A 13,116-nucleotide genomic window follows, 5' to 3' on the forward strand; every position below is an offset into this window, starting at 1 on the left:
AAAACCAGAAGTTGTGTAATTTTGCCTTCAAAATAAAAGCGTACAGTTTCGTTCAAAATATAAAATACGTAAATTTTGGAGTGTGCATAACAAACAAAATCGTTATGTTCTGCTATGAAAGGATATTTTTGAAAAATATTTTAATTTACTACAGATTCTGTAATACCACTCTTTAATTTCACTTTCACTTCACTGCAATGTAGGCCTATTTCCAGGTGCGTCAGTTGAACCCTAAGTTATTACGGCAGAGTTCCTGCATCTAATATCATTTACCACAACAACTTGTAAACCTGCTTAAATCGACTATGATTTGGTCAATGAAGTTATCAGACGTAGAAACTGACATTATAATTTGGTCAGTGTGATAAATTACATAATAGTTGTAGGTGACCAACCTATCAGTTTAGAGAGAACATTGGTCCTGGATATTGTGAATTTATTTTTAGATATGCCTTCCAAACAGTTTTCTGACCATTTTTGCTTGATCTTTCTCTATTATAATGATAATTAAACTAGCCTACAAGATCAAATTTGGACTCGTTTATAGCCATTGCCGCCCATGGTAAAGAACAAGAGAAATGTTATGTTATGGTGTAAAAATAAATGCAAAATACAAAAATCTCACTTTCATTTTCTACAGATTACTCAAAATTGGGGATTTTATTTTGAAAGTCAAAACCGGAAGACGTATTGTTTGAGTTTGAGTTTGACGCTCGTCTGACCAGGCGGCGTGCGTTTGTTTTGCTGCTAGTCCGTGGCCGTTGGGGAACATGATGTGAAGGCAGCAGCGCGTCACATATCGCTGGGATCTCAAAGAGAAGCTGTTGTAGGAACTGGTGGAGTTTCTCCGTCTCCTTCCCCCCCGGTAAAGTCCCGGAGCACCGGGGCAGAGGGGCAGCGATTCATATTTTCTTCTTATTAATGTCGGTTTATCGTGTCTTTGAGAAAATAAGCTGACAACCTCGACAATGACTTCGGTGTGGAAGCGGCTTCAGCGGGTCGGAAAGAAAGCCTCCAAGTTCCAGTTTGCTGCGTCCTACCAAGAACTGATGATAGAGTGCACAAATAAATGGTAAGTAAACTGTTATAACACTTCTAGCTAATATACTGAATACATGTCGTGTTTTAGAGCAATTTCTGTCATTTGTCAGTGCTACTGTGCCCTTTCGAAGTGACAAGGCGACGACGAATAGCTCTGGTACGTGCCGTATGGGAAGAGAATGTCACGCCAAACCGCTTTAAAAAATCTGTCAATTTAACGTTGCCTTGCTTATCGGCAAATTCACATACGATGTAGAACACGATTTATAGCTTTTTACGAATTATTTTCATCCACTCTTCATTTCGGCATTCATCCAATACACCAACCACCACTCTTTCCAATAAATTCCACCTTTTAATATTGGTTCGCGTGATTTTTCCTCATTATTATTCAACCGAATACGCTGCGAAGGGGCGGAAGCGAGCAGCGTGAAAAGTTGAGATTTTATTGAAATAAAGTACTGTTTGGTGGATGCTTTATATGCCGAATTTTCCGGTGACTCTTAGCGAGTTGCAAAACGTCTTAAGTCATGTGCTACCGCGTATGCCCCTTTGCCAAAACAAGCATTACATTACATTATTTTTTTAAATGAAGTTTGGCGTGTCCTCACTCCATACAAGAGAGAACGTATCGGGGCTAGGCTGCCGTCTACGCTGTCGTGAACGACCTGCTTTATCAGAAACTTTACTTCATATGTTTATTATGCAGCCTAGCGAGTTTTAGCAAAATATGATGACGCTCTGACAGAGCTTCATGTAGTTCAGTTCTGCAGAGCACGCCTAAACCCCACGACTTCCGCGTCTGCTTTTTATACTGAGTCTATATAATTACTGTCATGCGGCATGGCATCCTAATAAGTGGGGCAGCCTGACAGGCATCCTAGGGGAATAACCTGGGTGTGGGAAAGAGATTTGTGGTTGATAATCTCTGAAAGGAAGGCTGGCTTCACATGCGCAGGTGAACAAACTGATGCTGTCATCCCCATCATCAGCACCACATCCCTGTTTACTGATGATGGCAGGAAGGCTAGACTGTATAATCAGTTCAGTTCAGCTCAAAGGTGCTGTGTTGGCATGGAAATACAAAAGTATTTAGTATTAACAACAAATGGTAAAAAAAACAACAACAACCCAAATAACATCACATCAATGAATTAATCAATGGATTAGGGATTTCCACATTCAATACCAGGTCATAGTCTCCAGATATGGATGTTTCTGTTGAATGTGTCTTAGTAGAAATACACTAAATGCTAGAGATAGAGTGATATATGAGGCCGATATTGGCCTTTTATTAAATATCAGGTATCAGCCAGTCATATCATCCAGTCTGGAAAACTGGACATTTTTTTTCCACATTTATTAATTTCATTTCATTTCATTTTTAAATTAAATTTTCATTTAAAGGCAGTAATGTTTCCCAGAGTTTCCCTAGCATTAAAGAGCTCCTAACACTAAAATAATTTAATTAGGTTTCAATGGAGAGTTTTAGTGTCCCATGATGGTCCAAATGTTGTTTCAGAGGCTTTTACACCCGGACAAGCTCTACTTAAATATATAATAGACTCACATGTCATTTTCCCTGTGAAAACATCAGGAGAAGGCATGCTGTCTTGTGTTGTGTTGAGGAATGGTCAGCCATGTTAGTCTTTAGTCGTGGGCGTCGGTTCATTCCAGCATTCTCAGAAGACAGTGTGTGTTTTTTCTCAAAGCAAGTCCCGCTTAATCCGATAAAGTAATTGATTGCTCGTGTGGAAGTACGACTGTTGTCAAGCTGAATACCACGCTGTTGGCTCTGTGATTCAATGAAGTGCTGCGTATGACCTCTGACTCATAGGTCGACGTGCACAGACACACGTGCACACACACACACACACACACACACACACACACACACACACACACAGTGCCAGGCTCTCTGACTATTCATTCCGCTCTTGCTATTACTTATGAAACTGTCTTGATCGCTTTGTTGTGCTTCTGAGCATTCCACATTGTTTACTGCTCATAATGTTGATGATCCACAATGATCCACCATGGTCCAAAAATGTTACATCTAATACACCTACAGCTGGATTAGATTTGGCATTGTGCTTTTACATAAGCCCCCACATACGTACAGTATGGTGTGTGTTAGTGTTAGGCAGATATTTGGGGCTGATATTGGCCTGTTATTAAAAATGGGATATCAGCACACACATATATATATATACACAGGCTATATATGTATGTGCGCAGTGCGTGTATATGTATGTGTAGGTGTAGGTGTATATATATATATATGCATGTATATGAAATACTTTACATTATTATACCCCCCTTCTTTTTTTTAAAATATTTATTTATCTATTTTGCCTTTATTATTGTTGTGTTTACCGTGTTTCTGTCAATAAGTAATACCTTGGACGATCTTAATATGTTTCCATATCTATTCCCATGTACTACAGTTATACATTTACTACTTAATTAACCCAGCCTAATCGTGTAAATGTTTTCATTAACATATTTTATAGATAATAGGCCAAACAATGTTATACTATTGATAGCTTGATACTCACATACACAAAACTTGTACATCTAAATTTATTTATTTACTTATTTATTTAATTTTTTATTTTTTTATTTTGAAGAAACCTGAGAAGGGGAATGGGGAAGGGGAACAATAGCAGCCAAAGTCATGTATGAATGAATCAATAAAAAATTGGTCATAAAAAAAAAGGGATATCAGCCAGAAATGCAACCACATCGATTTGCCTCACTCCTCATGCCCCCTTGAACTGCGGTGGCCTGTAATTGACATAAATAATAAAGTCATATTTTCCCAATAGAGAGAAGTAAGCTAACCAATTAGAGCAGATAACCAACCGAAATGTCTAGTGAAGAGGTAATATGTCACCTTGAGAACGAGGCTTTGTAGCTTTCGTAGCTGAAATGTGTTGTGAGGCTGACTTGTAGCACCATCCTCTGTCACTGAGCAGTGGAAAATGCCAGGAGGTGGTGATGATGGGGGTGGGGGCGTGGGCGGTGGATTGGGAGAGTCTTGAAACGCCAATAGGTGAGGCAATTTTTTGTTCCAAAACAGAGTACGGGCCGGAAAGTGAGTTTTGAAATCGCAGCACCTGGCAAAGTAATTGCTGAGTCATTGGTATTGATCAACAACGTTATTGCCCCTTTTAAGACATTGACTATAGCCACAAAATATTAGCTATTGACAACTTCCATCCAAAAATATATCAGTATCATCAGTATTGGCCTTCAAAAAACCCATACCAGTCGAATCCTAGTGTGTGTATGGAGCTACATAGTGTCAGTCAGTAGTTAGTCTTTGAGCTGTTGGGCCGTCTGCTTTGGTCTTGGCACTGCAGGAGTTCATCTAATTCCATTAGCATTACTCATGTTGCAGTCAGCATGTGCTTCCAATCCCCCAGCCCTGGCTTGCATAGTGGCCTACCTACCTGTCACTGTGTTTATGTACCCTCCAAGATGTATTATACACCAACCAGTAGCAACATGTTTCTGTTCTTGGTAGGCATCAATTCCTCTGCAACCCAACAAAGAGTGTGTTTAGCCACATAGCGTAAGAGTCAGATACACTTTGCTTACAGAGAAATGGTTCCCTAAGGCAACATTAATATAGGCTGTAGCCTATACAATGTCTGGGGAAGTTAGAGCACACTGTAGAAGTAGGATCAATAGAGGAATTATTTAACAGATACTTTTGTGATGGGGAGATAAACTGTGTTTTTTAAAAAAGGGGCCTGTGGAGGTGGTTCCAGTGGTCCTTGAGGTGGTTCCAGGGTTCCTGGGGGGTGGGGGTGAGGGATGTGGGGCTTCCTGAAGGGGTTCCAGGGGTCCTTGAGATGGTTCCAGAGGTCCTTGAGTGGGGTCCAGAGATTCTTGGGTCGTTTATGAAGTCCCTGAGGTGGTTCCAGGACTCCCTGGGGGAGTTCCAGGGCTTCTGGAGGGGATTCCTTGGCTCCTTGAAGAAGTTCCAGAGCTTCCTTATGGGGTTCCAGGGCCCCTTGAGGTGGTTCCAGGGGTCCTTGAGGTGGTTCCAGGGCTCCTTGAGGTGGTTCCAGGGGTCCTTGAGGTGGTTCCAGGGCTCCTTGAGGTGGTTCCAGGGGTCCTTGTGCTGATTCCAGGGGTGGCTCCAGCAAAATGAGGAATAGTTTAATTTCACTATAATTTCATTCAGTAGCGGTTATCCCAGTTAGAGAATATATAAGAGTGACTATGTCTACTCTCACTATTATTATCTCTTCACATAGGTTGTAGATAGTTCTACAGTTCAATTCTAAACCAACAACAATAATCTTCCCATATGTATTCCTGGGACTAAGTCTGATCAAATGGGGGTCTGGGGCTTAATGTGGGTCTGTTTTAGGGTCCAAGACATGAAAACCTTTGAAAACCGCTGGCCTTACATGACAGTTTGATTGATAAATGTTTGATTAGTAAATGTTTGGATATAGGCCTACGCCCAGTATGGGCCCTGATACAGTAGGTATCACACACAGAGAGTACTTCCTCACTTTCTTGGTCTACTCTTACCGGAATAGCTCCAGGTGAAACTACGTCTGTACATGTTCACAGTTTTTGTAATACCACGTGATGCTCTGAAACCACAGAACACACACCAGCGGAGCTCCAGCTCGAACCCAGACGTGAAGAAAGTGTGTCATGTTCATCCAAGTGTGTGTGGATAGGTGTGACTGTTTTCTCATGTGTGACATGAATGAATCCTTTATGAAACCACTGTACGAATCCTTCTCTGTAAACATGTCGGCCTGTCAATAGGTTTTGACAAATATAGGTTTTTGAAAGGTAAAACTGATACCCATATTTTTGGATTGAAGCTGCCGATAACCAAAATTTAGTGCCGATATTTTATATAATAAAATTTGACAATTTTTATGCTAAAAAAATCCAAAAAAGTATAAATATCTCCATTGAAAACTAGGATACTAATACTACTACTACTAGTACTGCAACTACTGCTGCTAGTACTACTTCACAGTAGTAGTACTACTGCTGCTACTAATACTGCTACTACTGTTACTACTAATACTACTACCACTGTTACTACTACTACTACTACTATTACTACTACTGCTGCTACTACTGCTGCTACAACTACTACTGCTACTGCTACTACTACTACTATTACTACTACTGCTACTACTTTCACTACTACTACTACTATTACTACTACTGCTACTACTGTCACTACTACTACTACTATTACTACTACTGCTACTACACTACTACTACTGCTACTACTGTGACAACTGCTACTACTACTAGGCTAATACTGCTACTACTACTACTACTGCTACTACTAAAAATAATAACATATTCATGCATACTTGTGTGGAATCTGATCAAAATATCTCATTCAAATCAGTGGATGACACTGACTGGACCAGATCAGATTTTTAATAAAAGGTCAATATCAGCCCCATATATCTGTCTAACCCTACGTGCCACATATCCAGCGTTGCATAGCTGAGGCCTGCATGTTGTCGACCAGTCATGCTTCATGTCAAATGACTAGCAGCCATGATGTTTGAATGTTTGGATGTTGATGTTTCCAGTGTAAAGGAATGTGTAAAATGTGGATCAGCTCGACAGACCGTCCCCCTGAACTGATTAGCCTAACCTCTGATGTTCTGACTGCAGAGGAGAGGAGCATATTGCCACGTGGGACGACATGACCAGTACCAGAAAGTTTAGACAATCAGGGAAAAGTATTTAGACTTGTATGATTAACAACTTCCCTGATACTGTCTGACATGTCCTGATATGGTAAAGCTCAACCATCTGGTACTTTGAGTAGGCCAAAACAAACACTTAGAATTGTTTATAGCTACCAGGTCTGATGTGTGTGTGTGTTTGTGTGTGTGTCAGGGTGTGTCATGTATTTTATATACAGTATTCGCAAAAGCTGTCATGTTGGAGATAATTCAGCCCAGTTAGTTCTGCATATTTCCTCCTCATAGTTGTTTTACATCATGCAGTCTTAATGATTTTCCACATATTTGGCCAAATATCACACCAATCTATTATGGCTGCTATCTGTTTTTTCAAGCCACTTTCGTTTCTTCTTGAACAGTCGAACACTGCATAGCTGAGCATCTCTGCATAGCAAAACACTGTTTTACACAACACAGTCGGAAATGTAGGCCAGCCTGTTGCAACAGCACAGTAACATCACTATGATAAATAGAGTAGCAGGTGTAGGATTGCTATTAAGCCTCTGATAAGTGTGGCTGCCATTCTCTGTCTATTTCTGTGTCCTCACTCACTCTCTCTCTCTCTCGCCCTTTCTCCCCAATCCCCACATTGGTTATGTCGTGCAACATGAGAAGGAGGCCCAGGCTTGTCACACTGTTCACACTAGGATTAGACCAATATGGGTTTTTGAAGGCCGATACTGACATTGGCTGATATTGGCCTTTTATATCACCCTTTTATATCACTTTTAATGCTGTAGTTCATTTCATTTTTCATAGTTTTCATTCCACACATTCTAATGTTGAAGTTGTTGCATTATGTTTAAATATAACCTATTTGCTTTATTCTTATTTATATCCTATTCTTCTTTGCTGTCCCCATTTCCCCCACAGGGATCGTTAAATGTTCTCTTATTTGATCTTAATTTTCACTGACTGCCACTAGAGTGACTCAGCTCTTTGAGATTTAGGAAGGGTGAGATTGCGCAACAGATCACTGAGCTAAGAGGGAAATTTCCTCCCTAAAAACAATCGAGTAAATGGATTAGGATAAGGAACAGGACCTGCCCCTTCAGTATGATGATGTCTGTATGAGTGCGATGAGTGTAGCTGTTGGTTGCTGGCGCCATGCCCTCTATTGATTCATCCCTGTGGGCAGTAAATACACTAGTGGAGAGGAAAACAACTACTCAAACAACCCCTCTAACAGTATCTCTGTCTCTCTCACACACACAGTCTCACACACATACACACACACAGGCAGGGGTGTTTATCCTCAGGAGGCCTGCTCTCAGTCCTTGGGTGTATATTCACAGTCACAAGATTTGAATTTTCTGCTGGCTGAGGCCTCCACTCCGGTGTTTTGAAAGTGGACAGATGGGCTTGTGTGTGTGTGTGTGTTGTGTGTTTTTCAGCTTGTTTTTGACAATCCCTCATCTCCTGCTGCTATACTGGCTGTGCCCCACCTCAAGATTAGATTAGATTAGATGGAATTGTAATGAATGTGGTAAGGATATATTGATGGTAAAATGCTTTAACTGTGCAAATTCAATAAAAAAGAATTCACAAAAAAAATAAATAATTCAAAGCAGTGTCAATAGCCCCGACTCTTGTAGCATGCAGTAGTACATACGCTGAGGATTGGTAATAGCTTGAGATAGAATGTATATCTCCATACTTTGAATTGATGCTGATATAATTCATGTTGAAAGGTGTTTTTTTTATATTATGAGGTAAGCTAACATTGGCTAGATATGAACCTAAACGTTATTTGTGTCCTGCTCTGATTCCAGGCAACCAGACAAACTGAGAGTGGTTTGGATCAGGAGAAACAGACGTCACAGCACAAAGGTAGAAACCCCTTGAACTCTGATTTTTCCCTTAAATTTCCCCTTAAGTAGCTTCTAAGGGAGAAAAATACACATGCATATTCTGTATAATTGATTGACATAATTGATTCTGTATAATATATCACGCTTAGGTCGAGTGAAATATTCAAACCCAAGATGACATGTTTTTATGGCTGCACCATTACATCAAATGGAAAAATTCCCTGTAATTCAGCATGACATATTTGGAATCTTTGGAAACCTTGGGATCTTGACCAGAATTTCAAATAAATTTCTCTGGGTTTGAACAAAAAACTGGCATGGTTGAAGAGGTTACAGGAAAGGAGAATTAGGAGGTGGAATAATGTGTTATGACATCATAAAGCACTGGTAATGCTTTATACATGATGGGTATGAGACACAGGTCAGAGCGGAAGATTCATTTATCAGCATTCAATGCACCGGCTAATTTCCATCGATCCTTTGCACGCAGCTGTAATTCCATATGAAAGCCTCTTAGAGCAGAGCGCTCAGGGATTAGTCTGTTCCTGCGTTTTTTTTTTTTATAATGTGTTCTGCAGACAGGCTAAAAGACAGCCCATAGAGAACTTGGGCAGCAGTTTTGATATTGAATCCCTTGTTTGTGTTATCCTCCCCTTCAGCTCCATGGCTGGCAGCCGGGGATCAAGAACCCCTACCGAGGCCTGGTGGTCTGGCAGGTTCCAGAGAGCGTGGACATCAGCGTCACACTCTTCAAGGTATGACATCCAGTCTCTGCTTATTGCATGGATTCATCTGTATTGTCAATGGCAAGGCTCAGTCATCCTGCAATTATTTGTCTGTCAACAGGAACCTACAGCAGAGGAGTTTGAAGACAAGGATTGGACCTTTGTCATTGAAAATGTGAGTTTACTGTGTCTGTCTTATCCTTTATGGTTTCATTTAATCTATTTAGGTTACTCATTCCAGATCCTTTTTTTGTAAATTCAAGTAAGGTTTGAAAGGTTTTGATGCCTGAGGTAACCACTGCTCTCTACTTGTCAGGAGACAAAGGGCCGTAGGAAGGTGTTGGCATCAGTGGACGTCAATATGAAGAAGTATGCCAGTGCCACAACGGCCCAGTATGACCTTATATTGAAGCTCAAACCCCTGTCGGTGAAAGTGGTGGAAGCCACGCTGAAACTGACCCTGTCTTGTGTCTTCCTCAAAGAGGGCAAGGCCACGTAAGTCAGCATCCCACCAACATATTAATAACATAGATGTCTGACTGTAGGTGTATTTATGAAGCTGGTGTAGTTGTAGTCCAGAACCCAAACTAGGGTTCGGCCGTTGTTTTTTGAAGGCCAACACAGATACCAGTATTTTAGGAAAGCTTCTGAAACAGCATTTAGACCACGGGACACTAATATTCTCCATTAAACCTAGCAGAAAAAGAACAAGAAACATATAAAAATACTCATGTGGAATCTGATCAAATTGTCTCATTAGAATCAATCAGGTTAAGGGCTTCCCATGGTCAACCTTGCAACATTTATCAATTTCACAGTAAATACGTATGTCTTCAGTCAGCATCATCATATCCATCATATCAGAGGTGGACGACACTGACTGGACCAGATCTGTTTTTTAATAAAAGGCTAATATCGGCCTGGTATAACCCTGACCACATGTAATGCTACATAGGCCATTTTCACAATAGTTTGGTTTCTTGTATCTTCTGCTTTTGAGAGGATTCTTTCTCTTGCCTCCACAGAGATGAGGACATGCAGAGTTTGGCAAGTCTGATGAGTTTGAAGCAGAGTGACATTGGCAACCTGGACGATTTCAACGACAGCGATGAGGAAGTCAGCGAGGACAGGAGGGCCAGCTTTGGAGCTGGACAAGCTACTGCTGTTACTGGTAAGACCGGGGACACAGTAGAGAATTATCAGGGGAAACACCAGGGGAAATCTCGATTGGTCTTGGCTTGGTCAGGACAAATAGTCGGCAACTTTATCTGATAGTGTGAGGGGTTTACAGATTCAATAACAGGCTGATCTGAGCTGCCATGTTTGATATTTACAACCCGACATCTGCAGGATCCAATAGCCAATGAGAACCCAGTTCACAGTGAAGTGAGGCAGAGTTTTTTGTTTGTTTTTCAGTGCATAATAATGCTCAGGAAATTGCACAAGTTCCTGTGAAATTAGAGGTGGTAACATCAGTGACGTATCAGTCAGCAGAATAATTTCAGTTATATGGTTAAATGTGTGATACCTTGCAGATTTACAAAGAAAGACAGAAAGACAAAAAAATCCCAGCCTAAAGATCTCAATACTAATTTCAGTACATCACATCTCACACATACACAAACAGCTTCCTTTAATAATTATCATAAGCATGCAAGAAGACTTGACCACAAACACTGTTACCCAGCACATGCTTATAAAAATCTGTTCTAAACTATTCTACCATAAAAATGTATTGCCTGAAACTTATAGCGAGGCGTAAGCTGCTATGAGGTTACAGCTGCACATATGAGTACATGTTATTTTAAGTGTGACAGTCTATTTTCAGTGTGTGATTCTTGAAATTATTGCGCAACACAGCCACACGGGCGACTCCCCTCCCCTCTCCTGTCTTGGCCCAATCTTAGCTATGGGGAGCCAGGCAAGGATGTCACCTTTCACCTTCCTATTTCTCTTTGAACTGTGTTTTTTTTTTTTTTCAAAACTGCTGCTTCCTATTTTCTTTTTTTTGCTATTGTTATATCCAATTTCCTTTCTCACTTCTTCCGCTCTGCTGTTCCTTTTCTTCTCTCTGAAAGCTCCTGTCCTTTCTACCACAAGGATACATGATTTGGCTTGGAGGCCTGTCGCTGAATCAGGCCCCACAGGTAATTTCCTGTCTCCTGATTTGCTCTCCCCTCTTCCTGATTGGTCCTAATTAGTTCATACCCAAGTCCCTCCCCATTGCATAGCATTTTCATTTTCAGCATTCATGACATTTATTTGAAATTATCATTCATGTGCTACCTAAATATTGGCCATCAAACTCTACCTGCCCTCACTATCATTGTTGCCAATGATAGTTTTTCATTACTCTCTGACAATGAAAGTAGGTGTAGTTTGATGAAAACCTCCCTGCATCTTCATGTTGCACAGTATCAGATACTCTCCTCAGAACTTAACTGAGTAAATCAATAAGCAGTTGTATTAATCAATGTTTGAAATGAGAGAATATGATATTTATGTGGTATCGAAGTTCACAATGAAAACTATCTATCTCCAAAACATAGAATTTTCTCAACCCATGTAATTGAATTGAATTTAAAGCTGCACTAAGAAGAAGAAATTTAGGTCTGCACTTTACCGATGTCACATGATTTCTGGGTAGTGAAGTCCTTCACACTTTAAATTCCTCTCAAGTATAGAAATGGTGAAACAATATTTAAATTTAGAATAAGAGCGCTTGGGCTGTATATTAAATGACTCCTAGAACTGGGAAAAGCTTTTTTTTTTATCTGCCTTGTGACTTCCTCACAGTGCTATTGTGCTGCTGCTAGATAAGATTTATGGTTTTATTGCTTTGGATGAGTATCTGAGTACCATCACTGCCCATTCCAACCTATCTTTACTCTTCTCCCTCTTCCCTTTTTCATTTCCCCTCCCCTGCTCTCCTCACTACTGCTTTCTCTGCCTGTGTCCTCTCCAACTTTACTCCAAAACCTCATTCCCCATTTTAACTTTCATCTTTATCTTTAATACTTTTTCCTTTCTGTCCCCTTTCACTTTGCTATCACTCTCACTATTCATTGTTTTTCTCTACTTTCCCTGGCACCCTCTACTCTTCTGCTCCCATCTTTTTCTCCCTCTCCTTCCTTGTCATCTTTTTCTCTACTGTCTCTGGTACTTTCACCTTCCTTTTCTGCTCCCAACTTTTTCTCCCTTTCCCTGCCTTTCGTCTTTATCTCTACTGTCTCTGCCATTTTCTCCTTTCTTTTCTGCTTCCATCTTTTCCTCCTCCTCCTTTTGATCTGTTTCTCTCCTTTCTCCGGTACTTTCGCCTTCATTTTCTCCTCCCACCTCTTCCTCCTTCCTTTTAATCTCTTTGTCGTCTTTCCCCGGCGCTCTCTCTTTCCTTTTCACCTCCCATCTCGTTCCTCCCACCTCTCATCTTTCACCCCGTAACCACAGAGATGGATTGGAGTAGCTCTGCTGGCACTGCCTCCACCATCTCCTTCCCGTCTCGCCCTCCTCTTCCCGAACCCCCAGACTCCACTGCCCTGTCCTCTTTTTCCCGAACTCGAGCCCGGCCCCCCGGCACTGCCCAGCAGGCTCGACCCTCCCCCTATGCCTACTCAGTGCCAGCCTTTACGCGTGCTCACCCGCCTGCACTGCCCAAAATCTTCCAGCCCGGTGCCGGATCAGGTATTGGTAGCCAGACACTCCTCTATTCATGTTGTCTCTTGTCTCTTTGGAGTTTGATGATTTTACGAGACATTTGTTGCGGTGGATTTGTCCACTCTTAGTAAA

At 41.1% G+C, this 13,116-nt stretch overlaps 1 protein-coding gene across 2 annotated transcripts in view; it reads left to right on the forward strand.

The window, feature by feature from the left end:
* Window positions 1-769: 769 nt before the first annotated feature.
* The window catches only part of ehbp1l1a (EH domain binding protein 1-like 1a), a 43,980-nt gene continuing 31,633 nt past the window's right edge, over window positions 770-13,116 (forward strand). For both annotated transcript variants that reach the window (XM_071544082.1, XM_071544083.1), the window contains exons 1-6: window positions 770-1,072; window positions 8,567-8,624; window positions 9,265-9,360; window positions 9,452-9,505; window positions 9,647-9,825; window positions 10,356-10,501. In XM_071544082.1, coding sequence (XP_071400183.1) covers window positions 969-1,072; window positions 8,567-8,624; window positions 9,265-9,360; window positions 9,452-9,505; window positions 9,647-9,825; window positions 10,356-10,501 — 637 coding nt within the window. In that variant the 5' untranslated portion in view covers window positions 770-968. The remainder of the gene's footprint in view (window positions 1,073-8,566; window positions 8,625-9,264; window positions 9,361-9,451; window positions 9,506-9,646; window positions 9,826-10,355; window positions 10,502-13,116) is intronic.

This window comes from Centroberyx affinis, unplaced genomic scaffold (genome assembly GCF_046629955.1).
Source record: "Centroberyx affinis isolate AG114_WGS23_722 - 3 ecotype Tasmania unplaced genomic scaffold, CSIRO-AGI_Caff_v1 ptg004451l_1, whole genome shotgun sequence".
NCBI lineage: Eukaryota > Metazoa > Chordata > Actinopteri > Beryciformes > Berycidae > Centroberyx > Centroberyx affinis.